The sequence below is a fragment of the Acartia tonsa genome, chromosome 11 (assembly GCF_053477335.1).
Source record: "Acartia tonsa isolate MP-2025a chromosome 11, ASM5347733v1, whole genome shotgun sequence".
Lineage (NCBI taxonomy): Eukaryota > Metazoa > Arthropoda > Copepoda > Calanoida > Acartiidae > Acartia > Acartia tonsa.
Window position 1 is genome coordinate 31,571,504 of NC_137270.1, and position 20,937 is coordinate 31,592,440.

Below are 20,937 nucleotides of genomic sequence, written 5' to 3' on the forward strand. Positions count from 1 at the left end.
TGCAGCTTTTAACAAGTTTTGCAGTTTTGGTTCCCCCCCCCCCCTCCCTTACATTTGATTTCGTTGCTTAAAACTTGAATTAAATAAATTAACATGCAGGGTAGTTCTATGACAGATACAAAGCTCTTGATTTAAGTTGTTTAATATAAAGCTTGCGAATGTGAAAGTTGATTTAAAATAAAATAGAATGTATTAATAATAAAACAAGGTTGATAACATCCATTAGTATTGAAGCACAAAATAAAAGAAAGACAGAGTAACAAATTAACATTTATTATGAATACTAATAAATCAGATGAGTCATCTGGAATAATTTCAGAAGCATATCTAAAAATGCAATTGAGCTATATGCATCTTTATCTACAATTAAACAGTCTTTAAGAGTAATCAAAACTTGAGTTCGTGCTAAAACATAAAAAGTGGATACTTGTCCTTTCCCCAGCCAGAAAGTAGCGTCACTATCGCGCTACTATAGCGCACGATATCATGTAGCAATCGAGCACGAGTTCTTACGATATCGCTAAATAGTCGTCCAATGCACATCGACGATATGTTACGATAAATGGTCGAAAAGGTACTTAGAGCTGCGCGATACACCTACGAACTCGTAAGCGATATCGTAAGTATCGCGAGCGATGTCGTACCAAAATCGTAGATAAAAAGTACATTAAAAAATTTATTTAACATCGTGTAGTTTTAGGTAAGGAAATGGATACGTAAAACAACATTATTCTTAACATAAACTAATTGTACTTTCCATACAGAAAGAGAGAGAGAGAAAGAGAGGGTGTTAATCTCTCTGTTTCCTCTGAAATTATAAGGGTGATTTTAAATTTGTTTACATTATAATGATAATTAAGAGGAACTTGGAATTTCTTACATAATTTATCTTATTTTAATTGGCATTTAGACATTTTTGTACACTTGCTGTGGTTTAAAATGAAAATGATTAAAAAAAATTTTTTTTTTCAATAAAAGACCATTAACACATTATGGTATTATGTTATACCAGTTTTTAATTTATTTTGTTTGAAAACAGAAAGATTTTAATTTTCTATACAAAGTAATGTGAATACCTAGTGGCCAATTTATAAACTATATTTCTCACACAATGATTTTGAAATTGTTGGTTGTGTGTCTGTTTGTATGTGTGTGTTGACAAACATAAAAAGCGAGATACATACGATAGTCACGATTTTTACTACAAATTTGAATTAATCTCTATAAAATCGTAAATTCGATTTTTGCTATAATATAGTAAATATCTCCTTACGATTTTCCTTACGACGTTTCTGGCTGGGTCATCTATAGACACAAAAGTCTCGTAGAACAAAAGCAGTGATAGTTGCACGAATTGCATTTAAACATGAATTTATTGAACTGAATAATTTTTCCTGTTCCATGGTTTATAGGACACATGTTTGAAAGAATTTCATTTTTCTACCATGTAGTTTTAAAGATATAAGGGCTTGAAAATCGTACTTTTGTGATATGTGCAATTTATATAGATGGCTATCATTTTTTTCTGATATGCACTTCATGCAACTATCCCTTTTTAAAAAAATGAAGGTTGAATCAAAACACCAAAGTTTGACAGACATTTGAATTTGGAGAAGCATCTCTACTAAAAAGCATTAAATAACTGTCTGTTATAAATATCACATAAATACAGTATTAATAATCTTAAGAAAAATATTATGTTGCATAAAATATTATTAAATAGAAAAGGGATGTGGGGTGTGGGGCCGAGATTCGAACCTATCACCTTGCCAAAAACGAGCGGATGCGCTGCATGTTATGCCACAGTTATAAAAATATTACCTTCTATAAATAAAAGAGAGAAGTACGTGAGCGGCTCAACGAAAATCATTTTTTAACTCTGAAATTTAAAATGGAATATTACCTACTCTTCTTTCCAATTGTTCAAACTTATTTGACTTAGATACCTAGTAGACTTCTTTCTTTAAAGGTTAAAAATTAAAACTACATGATAACAAGGATAACAACATTAATAAAAGCGAAGATCTTGAACATTAGGACAAACGAACATTAATACTTTTACAGTGTTACAACTATTTAAGGACCTACTTACATTTTCGGGACTTGATTATATAGATTTTTCTCTTACAACTTTGTACTTTGTTGTCCTAGGAATCAGTATTCCAAAAAGCAAAACAATAGGATAATAAAACTTTGATGTTAAAGAAGTTAATCATCTACATGTTTGAAATGGACGAATGTACGTACATGAATCACCATGCCAATTTTCAAATTTATTACACAAATCTAATATGAATAATTGACAACAAGAGCTATCCTAGTCCCACAGACCGACCCTAATTATAGAAAAGCTTCGCTTTTAAAAGTTAAATAAAACAAAATTAATTGTTCTAATTAAATTGCTAACATAATTACTATCCCTTTCAGGCAGTGGCGTGCGAACCGAAGGGGGCATTTGGGGCAATCGCCCCCCCCTAGCGACCAAAACGCCCCCCCCTGCCCCCCCCTATTAACCGCCCCCCCTGCCCCCCCCTAAATGTTAAAAAATGCCCCATTTTGCCCCACCCTGGTCAACAAAAATGCCCCTTTTTGCCCCCTACTCTACAAAAAGCAAAACTATCCCAGTTTCCAAAAAAAAAGATCAAGAAATACTCCACAAAAAAAATTTTGGCGCTTCGCGCCAACCAGACAGTTACTATTCATTTAACCTTACCAAATTTTTTAATTAGTGTAGAAATTAGGTTATAATCTTTTTTCACTGAACATAACAAACCAGGTTAAAGGAAGTATTTTATTTAGTATAATATAAACTTTTTACCAAAGAAATTTTGTACATCCCCAATGATGATACACAAAATTACCCCTTATATAGATTACAATTAGTGGATGAAATGTATGGAAACTCGACTTAATTAACCAACAAATCAAAATTCCATTAAAGTCCCCAAAGTTGTTGAGCCAACGAATAAGAAAAATTTATATGAAATATTGGGGACTAGTGTAATAAATAGCCCAAAAACCCCTCCCTCCCTGCATATTTGAAGAAAAAAATTTGTGCTTCGCGCCCTTCCAAATGGTTTCTGCTATGAAATATTGGGGACTAGTGTAATAAATAGCCCAAAAACCCCTCCCTCCCTGCATATTTAAAGAAAAAAATTTGCGCTTCGCGCCCTTCCAAATGGTTTCTGCTATGAAATATTGGGGACTAGTGTAATAAATAGCCCAAAAACCCCTCCCTCCCTGCATATTTGAAGAAAAAAATTTGCGCTTCGCGCCCTTTCAAATGGTTTCTGCTATGAAATATTGGGGACTAGTGTAATAAATAGCCCAAAAACCCCTCCCTCCCTGCATATTTGAAGAAAAAAATTTGCGCTTCGCGTCCTTCCAAATGGTTTCTGCTTTTTATCACAATGAAAGGACAAGTAATTTTTTTTATTTTTTACACAGTTCTTTATATCTTTGGTTTTTATGGTACGATAAATTTTTTTGTGGATTATAATATTAAAAAAAAAAAATTTCTCGCTGTTTCAAGAATCCAGTATGTAATTTACTTTGACTGTCATCACACAACATACAGGAAAAAGGATTTGTGACTTTTTCTACCTAAAATATATATCTATTTCAACAGATGCTCTTTAAATCTACTTGTCTGTATTCTTATTAATGATTTTTTGTGCTTTGCTACTTAAAGATGTTGTCATCCTTGTTGTCAAACAATAAAGAAATATTTAATATCATTTTTTCATATTAGGTTAATTTTTGGTAAATTTTTTCCAAAATGAGTGTTTGTATCTCACCCCCCCCCCCAATTTTTTTTAATGGGGTTATTCATCCTTCCTGCTGAGATTTTATAACATCCCCTTCCACCCATTAAAAATGTTTTGTGGTGGAGGGAAGGTTAATTTATCTTCTGTACTATTTTTTCGAAGATGCTTTCTAGCTCCCTTCCCTTCGGTCATTACAGGGTGGGGAGAAGGGATGGGGGAGAAGAGATGGGGGGGGGGAAGAGATGGGGGGGGAAGAGGTGGGGGATATAAATGGGAAATAGGGATGGGGGAAGGGATGGGGAAGAAGGGATAAGGACTAGGAGGCCCATAATCAAATAATCCCACTCCTTAAAACGCCCTTATTTAAAATTAGTATATATAATCAAAATGCCCCCCCCTAAAGCAAAGTGCCCCCCCGGGGCACTTTGATTTAGGGGGGGGCAAAATTTTACAAAATCTTCAAAATGCCCCCCCCTAGACAAAGTGCTTCGCACGCCACTGCTTCAGGATCAGAGAAAGAAAACGAAGTAGCGGTTTCGTCGTACTTTCACAGTAGCTTTTGATAGGTTATTAAGTTAGGAAAATTTTAATGATTGTCCCGCAGGGTTTGAGCCCCAAGCTTGGGCTAGAAATATGAGAAATGCTGCTGTGAAAATACGACGAAACCTGCTACTTTGTTTCTTTCCATGATCCCCTTTTTCCAACTTGTAAAATAAAATTTAATAAATTACTTCCTATTTGTGGTGCTACCCTCCCTCAAAATAGTAATAAGATTCACCAGGGCCTATTAAAATTTACTCTGTAAATAAAAACCACATAGGTTCAGTGGTTAGCGATATACTTTGGTACAGACAGACAAACAAACATCCCATTACCTTATCATAAGGATAGGTTTAAGTTTAAAATTTTAACTTTTATTAAGTATTTATTTACGTACTTAAATAATATCAGCTGATCACTTTGTTTATAATTCTACATCTTGTATTAAAAATACATAGCAGTAGCTAGCTAAATATATATTATTTTTGTTTACATCTCAATAAAAATAAAATAACTTATTAAATTGTTTTTACTTTAAAATAAAATGAAAAAAAAAAATATTTAAGTTTTTTAAAGTTAGCTTTTTAATAATTTTTTAATAAACTTCAACTATTGATATGGTTTGGCCCGATTATGATCAGGGACACAAAGATAAGGATATGATTTTTTTAATATTTGGAAAATAAGACTTAGTAAATAGTAACTTTTTTTACACCAAACAATATAGTTATCCTTGTAAATCTATAATATGGGGTTATTATTACAATCTCTAATCATTTTTGTGTACTAAAACTTAGCAATTTCAGCAAAAAATAAGAATTTGTTTAGGTTGGGTTATATTTCAGTTGTACTCAAATCGGTTGACCTACTGAAAAAAAAGGTCGACCTCTAAAAAGCTTTTGTGAACTGGGCTATAGAATCTAGGAATTGATCTAGCACCCCAACTAATATCAAGTCTTTATTAAACTTGGTGAAAATATGTGTAATATTGACTTATTTAATCCTTAAAAATTCAAGCTGTTTATCATGAACAGGAGTCGAAAAAATCATGAAAACTTGAAAAACTAGGAATCGATCTAGCACCCCAACCAATTATCATATCTCTAAACAAATTTATAGGAATGTGTAGAATGTTGACTTAATTAATCCCTAAAAATTCCAGCCGTTTATCTTGAACAGGAGTTGAGATATTCATGAAAACTTGAAAAACTAGGAATCGATCTAGCACCCCAATCAATATACAAATTTTAATGAAACGTAGTAAAAATATGTAGGATGCAAATTTACTTAATCCCTGAAAATTTCAGTCGTCTGTCTTGAAAAGGAGTTGAGAAAATTACGAAAACAAAAAAATCTAGGAATCGATCTAGCACCCCAATGAACAAACAGATGGACAAAACAATGTATAGATTAGATGCGCATATGTCATGGTAATCCTCACTAAAAAATTCAGCTGTCTATCTTTAATATGAGCTGAGAAAATCACGTTTCCCCCACTTTGTCTCAGACAGACGGACGGACAGACGGACAGACGGCCGGACGGTCATTTCGAATTATAGAGTAGCTTAGCTACTAAAAACGAAGAATCGCCCCTTAAGGAGTTTTAAATATACATACTTACATTAATTAAAAGAATGACATCAACCTTAAGCAAATATTTAAAAAAAATTTAAAATTATAATATATGTGGGCATATTTTTTGGGATGTTCTCCCTGAAAGAGCGTCTTGATATCTTGACAGGACACCAAGATCAATAATATTTTGCATAAATCCACTTACTATAAATTCATTTCACATAAAATCCCTTCAAATAAAGGTTCATTTGACATAAAAACACTTCTAATAAAGGTACATTTTACCTAATGGTACATTTGGCATAAAGGTACATTTGACATGAAGGTACATTTGACATAAAGATACACTTAGCATGAAGGTACATTTCACATAAAGGTACACTTCACATAAAGGCACATTTCACATAAAGGTATGTTTGACGTAAAGGTACACTAACATAAAGGTACGTTTTATATAAAGGTACATTTAGCATAAAGATACATTTGAAATAAAGGTACATTTTACAAAAAGGTACACTTTACATAAATATACAGTGTGTTTTTTTATGAGAACTTTTTTGAAAGCAATTTTACCCCACTTATAGTTATCAGAATTTAATGATTAATGGCTTATTTTCTTCGTTTTTTAAGGCAATTAATAGAACACCAAAAAAATATTTCAGTTTTTATTTAAAAAGTACAGTAAAATCTAAAATTCAAAACTTAGGTGTCAACATCTAAAAATGGTTTTAGCGCATTTTTCTTATGCTCAAATAATCAACCTTTTGCAAGAATGGCTGCTAAACACTTCAAAGTTGAGATATAGAGCTAAACATGTATACAGATACTATCAGGGACATGTACTAGAACATATCAAAGTTTGAAGGTCATATCTCAACCAGGGAGGGAGTACTGGCCCCCCAAAGTCGACTACAGAAAATCCATTTTTTTAAGAAAAATGCGCTAAAACCATTTTTATATGTTGACACCTAAGTTTTGAAATTTAGATTTTACTGTACTTTTTAGATAAAAACTGAAATATTTTTTTGTTGTTCTATTAATTGCCTTAAAAAAACGAAGAAAATAAGCCATTAATCATTAAATTCTGATAACTTTAAGTGGGGTAAAATTGCTTTTAAAAAAGTTCTCATAAAAAAAACACACTGTATATTTGCCATAAAGGTAAATTTCAAATAAAGCTACACTTGCCATTTATGTGATATGTATCTTTGTGTGAAATGTTTTTTGTGAGGATTTTTTATGTTAAGTGTATCTAAATGCCAAATACACCTTTATGTGAAGTGAACCTTATGTATAACGTACATTTATTTTAAATGCACCTTTATGTGAAAAGTATCTTATATCAAGTGTACCTTTATGTCAAATGTTTCATGTATCTTTATGACAATTGTACCTATACGACAAATGTACCTTATTGACAAATTACCTTTATGACAAGCATACCTTTATGACAAATGTATTTATGACAAATATGAGTCGTTTTTTACAAGGATAGCAAGATCCATATAATGTTCAATTTTGTTTACCCTTACAAATTATTATACTGCTTATTTCTAATGTATTTTAAAGATTGCAGTTATATTTTGTATTTGCTAAAATCTATGTATGTATTAGGGTGGCTCCATTTTGGACATTTTTATCTGAGACCAAAACGGGAATCTATAAATGTTTTTTATAAGTAAATACACCTCTGGATGATTTAAGATTTATCTTGAGTCTTGAAACCGCTGATGAACAGACATACAATTGTAAATAGGAGTAAACAATTTATTGAATTAGAACTAAGGCTTTATGGTGCTCCCTGAAACAACTTGAGAAGTAGAATCAGAAACTTTTGTCCGTTTCAAAATATCTCGTTCCTAGCCTGAAAAAATCTCAAAAAACCTCTACAATAAACTCTAAAAATGGTAGTTTTCAGTCATTTCTAAGGCTAGCAACGAGATATTTTGAAACAAACAAAAGTTCCTGATTATACTCATCAAGGCCTTTTCTCGGAGCACCATGAAGCCATAGTTCTGATTCAATAAATTTTTGACTCTAAAACAATTTCACGTTAAATTTTAGGTGGGCTTTGAAAAAAAAATATGGATCTACTTCAGTTCACAGTAAAATATTGCTGGTAAGCAATATTTCCAAAAATCTATGAATTTTAAAGGCTGCAAGCTGCCAAACGGCTGAACATACAGATCATGCCAGCACACTGTTTTAAGCGGCATAAGAAGGCCTACAAATAATCTGAAATAGCCATAAATCAATAATGCATAATCATCTCGCAGTGCAGAGAAATGCGCGAAAAAGACCTATTTTACACGTTTTTTCTTCATTTCCCTAAAGTTCACACACCACGCAATCTTAGTTTTAAAGCTTTGCTTTTATGGAAGTTGTTGTCCTTGTTTTAATGACATTCAGTCGCTTTGTCAGGTTCAGTTCAGGGCAGTTCGGATTATTGCTTTTTGAGCTTTAATGACTTCCTTGTCTATGATTAAACATTCCATTTTCATTTTTTCCTAGGTGCAATTTCTCTTGGAAGGGTGATGGTACACTCCCTAGTGTTAAAAACCTTCCCAGTACCTATGAGAAGCTACCCTGTAGAAGCTACTATATCGGTTCAGCGGTTAGCAAGATCATTTGTTACACGCAGAAAGAGTTCCTTAAACTTTATTATAAGGTTGTTAGATACCCAATTTTGTTTAAGCTTTGACATATTTTAAATCTTAATTTTATTCAAATGGAGTGTGCGCAATGTTAAAAAGTATGAAACAAGAAGATCTTCGTATGCCAATACGGCAAGTGTTTAAATTTTGATTGATTGGATCATTAAGTTTAGTGTTCAAATGTTACAACCACCAATTTTATTCTACTTAAGGGGCAATTTTGTGTTAACATCGTTGGGGATGTACATCATTTTATCGACTATTGTCTTATCCATTTAGATTCAAATTTTAAGAAATGCTTTTGATATGTAGTATATATTATACAAAATGAAATCAAATTACAACTTGTTTAGAAATAAAATATAGTATTATGGTAAAAATATATCAGGGCTAGGCAGCCGCGCCTCAGCCTAAAATAAAACCTTTTTTTAGGATAGGTTTAGCTATCCACCTGAACTTTAAAGTTATAATATGATGATTTAAATGAGGCTTAACCGCGGTTGCTGATTCAACCCTGAAATATATTTTTTAATATCTTTTCTTGCATAATTAACAAAAACAATAATTATTGTTATTAAGTTAAGTATCTTATTAAAGTTTCTGTAATTTATGGTTCAAGTATTTTTAAATTCATTATAAAAAATAATTTTTACTTTGTAAGTGAGACTGTCTGTAAAGGTATAATGCCAAACAAATAATTTTGAGATTCTTGTCTGAAATATTTTGGTACATGAAATAGAACACAGTAATAGTGTCTGACTGATTATGACGTAACAAAAAAATAGCCAATAAGAGGCCAATATAAATTTTACCATTGGTCAATAACAGCCTCTCATTGGCTAATTTTTTTTTGTTACGTCATAATTAGTCAGACACTATTACTGTGTTCCATGAAATATATTTTGATTTTTAGTCCAAATAAGAATATTGAATAAAGTTTCCTTAAAATTTTAACAAAATCAAAATGCTTTTTAAAATTTATATCAGCTCTGTTTTGAAGGACACTTATTTTTTACCTAGCTTAAAATTTGAAGGTAAAACTTTTAGAACAAAAAAATATTTTCTCACTTAAAATAAATAAATATTATAAGATAGTTAATGAAAATAATCAGGTTTCAAAAATATGTGTGAATATATTGGAAACAAAAAAAATATATTTTTATTTATTGCATCGTATTATAAATAGCTTTCCCGGGGAATGTACAAATATAAGATTAAAACCAGTTTTTTAGCATCGAGAAGCCGAAGGTACGGTGAAAAAATGACTCTATCTTATAATTTTATATTCATAGAAAACTGGATATAATACGATGCTTTACATAATTTTTATGTATTGCTGAGAACAAGTTCTTTTATATCCAATGGATATCAATTTGTTAGAAGCGATACTGGAATAAATATTCAAGGAAGAGCAGAACATCCATCCTGTTCAGTCTGGCGAAGACTATCAACTGGCAAGCCCAAGTCTCTGGCTTTCCTGAAATAATTGAAATTGTAGCGGACAGACCTATATTTAATATTAGTTGCGCTCTTTCCAATAGTAAAAATGTAGATTTTGGTTAACCATGATTAAATTTTTGTAAAGCCATTAAATTGTGACTCCTTCCCCTAAAATATGTATAGGTAAGAAATCTATTATTATTGCACTTAACCTGCCCTAATTATTTATAAATAATTAATCTATGTTGTGTGATCCTTTCCCCTCAAATATACATTAAGGGAAATTAATCTAGAAAAATCATGACGAAGCAAAGCATATCAGGTAAGAATCTGTTTTGAATTATCTGAAATTAGAACTTACTGATAAGCAGCATCTACAACAGACTGGGCTGGTTTCTGATCTCTGGTTAGCACCCACAGGGATTCTAAATAGTATCAATAAATATCATTCATTATAATGTATTCTTATGTAATCATTTAGCCAATCTATCAATCAATTTATCAATCTATCTATCAATCAATCTATCAATCAATCTATCAATCAATCTATCAATCAATCTATCAATCAATCTATCAATCAATCTATCAATCAATCTATCAATCAATCTATCTATCAATCAATTTATCAATCAATCTATCAATCAATCTATCAATCAATCCATCAATCAATCTATTGATCAATCTATCAATCAATCTATCGATCAATCTATCGATCAATCTATCATTCAATCAATCAATCAATCTACCAATCAATCAATCAATCAATCTATCAATCTATCAATCAATCAATCATTCAATCAATTAATCTATCTATCTATCAATCAATCAATCAATCTATCAATCAATCTATCAATCAATCTATCAATCAATCTATCAATCAATCTATCAATCAATTTATCAATCAATCTATCAATCAATCAATGTATTCTTATATAATCATTTAGCCAATCTATCAATCAATTTATCAATCTATCTATCAATCAATCTATCAATCAATCTATCAATCAATCTATCAATCAATCTATCAATCAATCTATCAATCAATTTATCAATCAATCTATCAATCAATCCATCAATCAATCTATCGATCAATCTATCAATCAATCTATCGATCAATCTATCGATCAATCTATCATTCAATCAATCAATCAATCTACCAATCAATCAATCAATCAATCTATCAATCTATCAATCAATCAATCATTCAATCAATTAATCTATCTATCTATCAATCAATCAATCAATCTATCAATCACTTTATCAATCAATCTATTATCAATATATCAATCAATCAATCAATCTATCAATTAATCTATCTATTTATATATTCACCTTTACTAGTAAACCATATCTGAGTACAAGAGTATACAAGTGAATAGGTAGAATAATCTGTATCTGCTACAATGTAGTTGGCCCGTCCGTTCTGAGCTCTTGTGGCTCCAGCTGAGGTACTTCCAAATTCTATTTTAATAAAAAATCTGGTTTTTAGCTGTAAACTGTTTTTTCTTAGAATTATCTGTCACATCGTATGTAAAAATACAAAAGTTGTACCTGGGATGACATCAGTGAATGAGACAACCAATTCTCCCTTGTTTGTAACAGCAGGATCTGGAAAGCTTGCTGTACCAGAGACAGATAAATAGTTGCCAAACCTAGATAGATAGATAGATAGATAGATAGATAGATAGATAGATAGATAGATAGATAGATAGATAGATAGATAGATAGATAGATAGATAGATAGATAGATAGATAGATAGATAGATAAATAGATGGCTAGATAGATAGATAGATAGATAGATAGATAGATAGATAGATAGATAGATAGATAGATAGATAAATAGATAGATAGATAGATAGCTAGATAGATAGCTAGATAGATAGATAGATAGATAGATAGATAGATAGATAGATAGATAGATAGATAGATAGATAGATAGATAGATAGATAGATAGATAGATAGATAGATAGATAGATAGATAGATAGATAGATAGATAGATAGATAGATAGATAGATAGATAGATAGATAGATAGATAGATAGATAGATAGATAGATAGTTAGATAGATAGATAGATAGATAGATAGATGGCTAGATAGTTAGATAGATAGATAGATAGATAGATAGATAGATAGATAGATAGATAGATAGATAGATAGATAGATAGATAGATATATAGATAGATAGATAGATAGATAGATAGATAGATAGATAGATAGATAGATAGATAGATAGATAGATAGATAGATAGATAGATAGATAGATAGATAGATAGATAGATAGATAGATAGATAGATAGATAGATAGATAGATAGATAGATAGATAGATAGATAGATAGATAGATAGATAGATAGATAGATAGATAGATAGATAGATAGATAGATAGATAGATAGATAGATAGATAGATAGATAGATAGATAGATAGATAGATAGATAGTAAGATAGATAGTATTAGGATACGTGTCTGTCTGTCTGTGTAAACCGAAGTATCTCTCTAAATACTGAACCAATATGGTTCTCCTTTTTACTGTAGCTTCTCATAGGTCCTGGGAACTTTTAAGTAGGAGGGTACCACCAACCTCCCAATAAATTAGTTAATAGAAAAAATAACACACCAAGATTTTTTTATTTACTTCTATTTTAAAAAGCGAGACATTTCTATAATTAGGGTAGGTCCGTCCGTCCGGATTGGATAGCTTTTTTCGTTAATTTAGTTATGTAAAAAACGTCCTATCGATTTCAAACTTTGCATGGTGATTCCTATGGTAGTAAGGTACGATTTCAAAGCATATCAACTCTATAATCGTTATCAGAATGTCCGTATGTCCATTTCAAATATGTTGATTTTTAAATTTTTAACAACAAATTTTATGCGTTTTAGTACATTTATATTCGAATTATTCAGTTCTAACTCTCTATGCATTTGTTAATGTTCGTTTGTCCTACCGCTTCGCTTTTATGGATGTTGTTGTTTTCCTTGTTATAATCAAAATTGAAATAATACTTAAACTCACCATTTGTTCACTTGTTCATTCTTAACTCCAATTTTGTCATCTTCTCTCAATGTGTAATTTGCTCTCACACATTTTCCTCCAATCTTAAAGGGTTTGTGCATAAAACAATTCTTATCTTATTATCAAATCTTCTAAGCTACCTTCTATATAGTGATCAACCAAACACTTCCTGTGACAAAAATATCAAGGATGTGAGTCTTAATTTTACGGCAAATTGGGAGGCAAAATTGAAATAAAATCTGAACGTTTTCGTGCACAGGCCCTTTAAGTTAAAGAATATGTAGATTCGAGTCTTAAATTATTAGATAGGTAGACATGGTTTATAACATTTATTTTATTTACTTCGTTTAGAAGGGCAGGGTTCTTTAACAATTTAAAGTGGTAATCTAGAGAAGCCAGAGCATCATCCGCTTGTAATGGGAAGCGATACTCTAACGCAAACAAAGTTTATTGAAGTAACATCCAACTGACAACCAACCCTTTGATTGCACGACCATTGTCTGAAAGTCCAATCAAAGTGCATTGCATGGTATTTAGTTGCACCTGTTTATAATAGAAAACAGTATGTTGAAATAAATGGTGTAAAGTCCGAAGAAAAAGTATTAACCCATGGAGTACCACAGGGCTCTGTCATTGGACCAATTTTGTTCTTGTTGTATATAAACGACCTTCCAAATTCAACAACCTTATTTTGTAGCCTTTTTGCAGATGACACAATCTTTTGTAAAACCTCAAGTAATTTAGAAACCATAAAAACATCATTAAATGAAGAATTAGATAAGGCATCAGTATGGTTTAGGGCAAATAAACTTTCTTTAAATGTATCTAAAACAAAATACATGGTCTTCAGACTTAGCAGTATGCAACCTGTCAATAATAACTTTAGAATCTTCATTAATGGGGAGGAAGTTGAGAGAATCAGCAATGAAAATGAAACAAAGTCTTTTAAATTTGTTGGGGTACATCTTGATGAATTTCTCAATTGGAATGAGCATACAAAAATGGTAAAAAACAAAGTTTCTAGTTCTCTATATGCATTAAATCAAATAAAAAATGTTCTCCCATCAAAAACTTTGAAAACGATTTATTCCTCAATGATTTTGCCTCACTTAAATTATTCTAATATCACATGGGGTCTCTCTAAAAGTAAAGATATTGATCAAATAAGAAAACAACAAAAAAGGGCAATAAGGATTATTGTAGGTGCTAATTATAATGCACACACTGAAATTTTGTTTGGACAATCTAAAATCTTAAAATTTGATGATTTGGTAAATTTAAACATTTTAAATTTTATGAGTAAATTTTTTCATAAGAAACTCCCAGAAAGCTTTGATAACATGTTTAAAGTTCTTTCTTCTCAGAGATCAAAAAAGTTACTGATAAGTATACCTAAAACAAAACATCTTGAATATTTTCCAGCAGTGTCATTTCCAAAACTTTGGAATAACTTGAGAAATGAAATAAGGCTTTCAGACTCTGCAAAGAAATCATTGTCCATGATTAAAAAAGATTATTTTTTAAATTATAAATCATTTCATTGCAGCAAAAGAAAATGCTTTTCCTGTAAGAAATAAAATCTGTACCAACTTCTGTAACTGTAAATAGTTATTTAGTCAACCCACTTAATTATTGATCTATTAAATTTGTGTAAATATCTTTATATAATAAATAATTTTTGTAATTCTCGCTATAAATAAAATAATAAATGAAATCAATTAAAGGGGTAAATTTACGGCCTACTCCAAGGCTTAATTACTCCTTGCTATGCAATTTTTAAAATATGATTTTATATGTATATTTAATAATTTAAATGTATTGCATTAGTTAATAAATTCTATTCTATTCTATTATAAGGCAAAGCATTCTTCTTACTCTTACTATTAGTGTCAGGTGCCAGACATAGCAGCAATATATACCATTTTTAACGTCTATAATATGATGCAGTTGTAGATGCCGCATCTAAGTTTCAAATAAATTGAACATGAGAACACTACTTTTGAAGAGAAGCTTCGCTCCCAATTATATTAAGTAGTCTTATTTACTAAGTATATTTGCGATAACTTTTAATTAATGAAATCTTCCAATTTTTAACCTGTACAAAATGGCCTGCTTAATTGCTTCAAGATCCATGTCAGATCTATATAGGAAATAAATGTCTATAAACGAGCTCAAGTTTTCCAAGGACTGTTCGTTGAAAACTCATAGTGCTCCAATAATCCATAATAAACTCTCATTGCCCAGAACGATTAGACCCATTATTTTACTTTATTAAAAACAAATTTATTTTTTTCATTTCATGTTGCTATTTACATTATAATGAAGTATTTAATTTCTAATCATAAAAAAGAAAATTTAAATTTATGATATAATAAATTTAAGAAAACTCTGTTTTAAAAGAATTCGATTGTGGCGACACTTTGTGTGTTCAAATATTGAACTAAAATTGTAATCATATAATAAACCCTTTGGTGATGGTAATGTAAAGAAAAAAATATAATTTAAAAGATCTTTTTAAGATCATTTAAATTATTAAATATTTACTTCCGTTTAGATAGTAATGCCGGGTGAGGAAAATAGATTTATTGAGAAATAGATATGCATATAGAAAACTAGCCAATAGGGAGATAGTTATATCGAGCCAACTCTAGTTTATGTATATGAATAATAAGTTGATACACACACTGACCTTGACAGACGCACTTCCTTTAATTGGAGCAAAGCTTACACTCTGACTTTCAAGGCGAAAGTCATAACTATAAAAGCCCAGAATTAGGAAATCTTTATGCATTATTCGGCCTATTTTTAGCAATATATTCGCATATATGGACCATGTAGGCACATCTATTGTAATTTATAAATGTTATATGTTTATATCCAACCATATACCTATTGTAAATTATCTATTTAACTATTTCTGTATATAAGCCATATTTAAGCCTTTTTCTCAGATAACTTTCTTATCCAAAGTATCATAACAATTTTACGCTCACGCTAACATACAAATACCAGGGAGTAAGGGAGGGGACAATGGATCGAATATTCAATTTTTAAGGAGTCTCAGACTTTGGGGACTGGCTTAAAGGGAATGTGCACGAATACAGCAGATTCTTACTGATTTTGGGGACTTGCGCATCAATGCCCCGCTAACTAGCTGAGCTAGTTTTGAATATGCAGACATAAAAGTTTGTTATTTATCGCTGGTTTTAACAAATATTTTTTCCCAAGAAAATGTCTTTTCATGTATAGAAACTCTACTGTTATATTTATGTATTAAATAATCTAAGAACCGCTTGAATTTAAGGGTCAGTTATAAATATATCAGAAGAGTTGAGGTAGTTCTAAACAAGATTTTTCTAGTGATTAATTACAGATATTTACTACATTGTGATGTGTTGATAATTTAATTTTCAAGTAAATAATTTTTTCTTAGAACTAATTTTGTTCTAAATTAGGTTACCATGATCCCTTTACAATTTTGGTAAAATTTTCTTGATAAATCTGGTTTTCATTGCTTTTCAGCGAACCCTCTTAAATTGAATTAATTGCCCATTGTCCCCTCCCTTACTCCCTGTACAAATACAGTCTAGAAACAGACAACCCTCTAAATCCAAGTATTTAGTTTTCTTTATAGCTTGTTAAAACTATTTTTTTTTACACCTTGGGGCTAAAAAAACTGGTTTTAATCTTATGATTGTACATTTCTATATTTGTAGAAAGCTGGATATAATACGATGCTTGACATAGTTTTTTCGTATGGATGAGAACCGGTTCCTATCCACCGGATTCGAATGAATATGAGAAAGAGAGTTTTTTCGACTTACAAGAAAAACAGCAAGAAACAAAAAACAGGGATAATTAAAAATTATAAAAAAAATATTGAAACCTGGAATACTTCAAACAAGTTAGAGTACTCATACCATACTCCAAGATAACCAGAAACATCAAAATTGTCAATTCCTGAAACAAATAATGCTTATTTAGTATTATGGACGTAAGCTAAGGACATGACGGACGTACGTTCCTTAGATTCAATTGTAGAGAAGCTTCGCTTTAAAACCCAACAAAAATAGAGATTTTATTGACAAGTTTGTTGGTTCAAAGTTTTAACATTACTAATCCCAATATCACAAAACTAGGTTAGGTTAAATGCGATATAAATAGATCCCCTCCCCTTGTGTATTTTAGGGGAAGATATCAAACACACAATGGCTATACCGGTTAAAATTTTGATTTCTTACAATAGGCACATTTACCAATACTTTGTTATTGAAAAGGAGCGCAGCTACTATACCGTTACTATACGTCTGTCCTCTACACTTACTAGGAATATATTATTTTATTTTTGTTTTCCTTACTTTATAGTATAGGTTTTCTAGTAGCTAGTCTATAGTTTGGCAGCTATAGAAAACATTGGAATATTTTAAATTTGTAATTAATGTTTAAGAAAATAGTGGAAAACAGTAAAAGTGTCTAACTATGACGTCAGAAAAAATCAACAATTAACCAATAAGAGGCAGCTATATATTTTACCATTGTGAATACTGGCTTCTCATTGGTTAATTGTTAATTTTTTATGACGTCATAGTTAGACACTTTTACTGTTTTCAAAATAGTGCAGAATTAATCACCTGAAATAGTTTTGCAAGGCTCCAATGACAAGAATGAAGTACATGTTGATAAAATGCATGTTAATACAATCAAAGATGTTTTTGAAATCATTTTTGATAAAAATACTGAAATATGAAGAAAAATGTTCTTATACAATATTTTTAAAACTATTTTATGAGCAGCTGTAAACTAACAAGTATGACAACATCCATAAAAGCGAAGCTCTATAACTGTAGGACAAAAGAACATTATCACTTGTAGAGTGTCAGATATGAATAAGCAGATTATAAAAAAAAATAAATAATATTTTTTCAAAAGTGAATAAATACAGAATATTGTTCAAGGACATACTTCCAATTTTAGGACTTTAATATACAGAAGTTTCGCTTGTTAAAAAGGTTATAGGAATACAACTTCCTTATAGAATAACTCAAGTAACTTTGTTAAAATACTACGAAGTTTAAAATTTTTAAAACTAATAAAAAATGATTTAGGAAATTCTATTTTATTTCTACAAATCATGTTACAGATGTTTTCGGTGAGGTGTGCAAGCAAAACTACATCCTATTATATAAAGTAGTAACCGCTGAACCTATATATTTCTCCTTTAAAGTGAAGATTCTTATAGGGTAAGGGAATATCTTTAATCATTTTTGGGAAGGGAATCTCCTACCTTCCAAAAGAAATCAGCGCTAGAAAAAAATTTCCCTATCCCAAATTTTTTTACTTTTTTCTTTAAAACTTAAAATGAAATTTAGGGGGGTTACCTTCCACCTCCCTCTTTTAGGGGCGTAGCCGCTAGTATTGTGGTATGCGGCGGCTCTGGACCATGCAGAAACCAAGACATTATAGTGATGCTACGCACCTAGTTAAATCCTGTTATTCTACAATTATGAAGCCACCTGAAAAGATGTCAGATAACGGTACTGATTTTATCTCTCAGTTGTCCTGCAAATGGAGGGAGGGGTGTTACCCCTCCCTCTCCCATCTTGAGCACCGGAACCTTCCCCTTCAACCACCAAGTTATCAGCACCACCTCAACCCTGAGGATAAAGGATCTAAACCTGCCCTCACCTGATAGAATCACCCCCACACAGACTGTTGTTGTCACAAGTAATCATCAAACCTTCCCTCTTTAGTAACCAGACCTACCACTCAACCCCTCTATGCTTATCTACCTATTGTGCTGCTCCATGGGCTATCCTGCCTGCCCCAGACAGGGATAGCCATCTACCTAACCATTGCAATTATCTATGTTTTACTGTATGATTTATCTTTAACCATCTTTATCCCTAATCCATATGTATTTATATTATGGTTAACTGTATTCTTAATTCCCCCCACCCTTTCCAGGGATGGGGAATCATGATTGCCCAAACTGACTATTGTATATGTATTATAATGCTTTTATGTTATGATCATTTATTCCTATCCATGTAGTTATTGTTTGTTGTATATAGCTTTAGTATCCTTTAACCCTTCAATAAAGTGACAACTGAAATAGATGTTGATTCTTGTCTAGTGAATGCTAGAGAAGCGTAGCTTCTCTATAGTAAGGTGTCCACGTCTGTTCACACTGCCGTAGTCTTTATTCGAACTCTGGTGTCTGCCATTTACCCTAGGCGGATACCACAACTTTGGTGACAGCTGTGTGAGATTACGGCGAACCACAAGTGTAGAGCAGACGCGCATCTGAGGCTAAGGTACTCCCAGCAGTGAATCTGGCAAAACTGACGCAAGCAACCTGAATTACCCACCCTGGACAGCAAAGTTTAACTCTGCATCCGGCAGTTGTGGAAGCGAGACAGCGAAATTTGACGAATAACCGCGAGCAGCGCTGATATCTAACGGAGAATTGAGCGCTCAAAGGGCTGAAACAGGCCTGCGGACCGGCTGAAACAAGCCAAATAAGTGTAAACGGCTGAAAATAGGCCAATTTTACTGCAAGAGATAGCAGGATCCGAACCAGTGGCGCTAGCAGGACGGGACATTCCCTGCCGCCATCAGCTGGATTTGGATAAGCGGCGCTAGCAGGACGGGACATTCCCTGCCGCCGATAGGCTGAAACACGCCACATAGCTGCAAGCGGCGCTAGCAGGACGGGACATTCCCTGCCGCCGATAGGCTGAAACACGCCACATAGCTGCAAGCTGCGAGCCAACATACGAGTGTAGTGCACCAGAACAGAGAAAAACTACGTCAACTCCAAGTATCCTGAGAGGCTACAACGCAGCCACCCATCTAGAAAAACAGATATTATGTTACATTGCAGGGATTACCACCCTGATGTGATGTCTAAACAATAGATTTATGAGCAAAGCTTGGCAAACAAATTGTTGTGTTGTGATAAATCTAAGAATAGAACAGGCTTGGATTTATTGTGTATTGTGATAACAGCTAAAAATAGAACAGAGTTGGTAAACAAATCTGTTATGCAAAAATAGAAGCTAGATGTAATATAATAAAGACCCTGATATACAATCAAAACATCTCAAGCCCCACAGCACAACAACAATACACCCCTTATTCCAAGGGAAAGGGAGGAGCCCCTCTCCATTGAAGGCAAATACAATCAGGGTGATATAATAGATAAGCCTAGGATTAAGAAGAAAAGGCACTATTACACCAGCACACAGTTACCTCCCTCCCTCACAGGGGAAACGGACGGAGTTACCCCCGTCCCCTCACGCGCTTCTCCCTTCCTACCCACACAAGACTAAGTCCGTCTGTAGTGTGGGGCTAGCGATCGGACACACAGAGCGCCATTCACGGGTAGCGCAACAGAGTGCGGAAAATATCATAAATCCAACGGACGAAGCGGACCAATGAGAGAGCGAGTTGAGGGGTGAGAGCGCGTTTTCCCCGTGTGCGCGGATTTGACGGTGCGGACGCGCGTTGCAAGGACAGGAGATTTCACGCACACACACACACACACACACCCACACAGGAGAGGGGCCACTCTATAGCATACATCAGAGATATTTTTTTAGGAGAAAAACTTGCAAGCTCCTCCCTCCCTGTCTACAGTGTGATAAGGAAAACTAAACCAGTTCCTTAAACCCGCTCAGACCCTCAACATCTCCTAGCCCTGCCAACCCTACTTCAAAGCTGAGTGGTTAGTGAAACAAATATATGTATATATAAATACCCAAGTGATAAATAATGTTGTTTTTTTTTGTATCATGGGTACAAGTAAGTGAATACTAACCCCACCATACAACACTGGAAACTGATATGGTAACTGAACGAAAGTACGCCCACCCTGTGGACATAGCCTGACTTGATGCCCCACACTGGGCAGTGGTGGTGTGTACCTGGACCATCGACCCCATA

At 32.5% G+C, this 20,937-nt stretch overlaps 1 protein-coding gene across 1 annotated transcript; it reads right to left on the minus strand.

Annotated features, from left to right (window-relative positions):
* Positions 1-9,031: 9,031 nt before the first annotated feature.
* On the minus strand, positions 9,032-17,729 carry LOC145331568 (apolipoprotein D-like). The gene is made up of 7 exons (XM_080176287.1): positions 17,625-17,729; positions 16,880-16,953; positions 12,994-13,076; positions 11,528-11,628; positions 11,309-11,437; positions 10,338-10,401; positions 9,032-10,013 (listed from the first exon to the last, which is right to left on the minus strand). The coding sequence occupies exons 1-7, from the start codon at positions 17,713-17,715 to the stop codon at positions 9,938-9,940; spliced, it is 618 nt and encodes a 205-aa protein (XP_080032413.1). The 5' UTR covers positions 17,716-17,729; the 3' UTR covers positions 9,032-9,937.
* Positions 17,730-20,937: the final 3,208 nt, after the last annotated feature.

Coding starts and splice junctions, on each gene's coding strand:
- LOC145331568 (XM_080176287.1), bottom strand. CDS start 17,715: ATGATTTCAAAAACATCTTTGATTGTATTAACATGCATTTTATCAACA. Junction 13,077..16,879: donor ACTTGTTTGAAGTATTCCAG/GTTTCAATATTT, acceptor AAACCCTTTAAG/ATTGGAGGAAAATGTGTGAG. Junction 10,402..11,308: donor GATATGGTTTACTAGTAAAG/GTGAATATATAA, acceptor GATACTATTTAG/AATCCCTGTGGGTGCTAACC.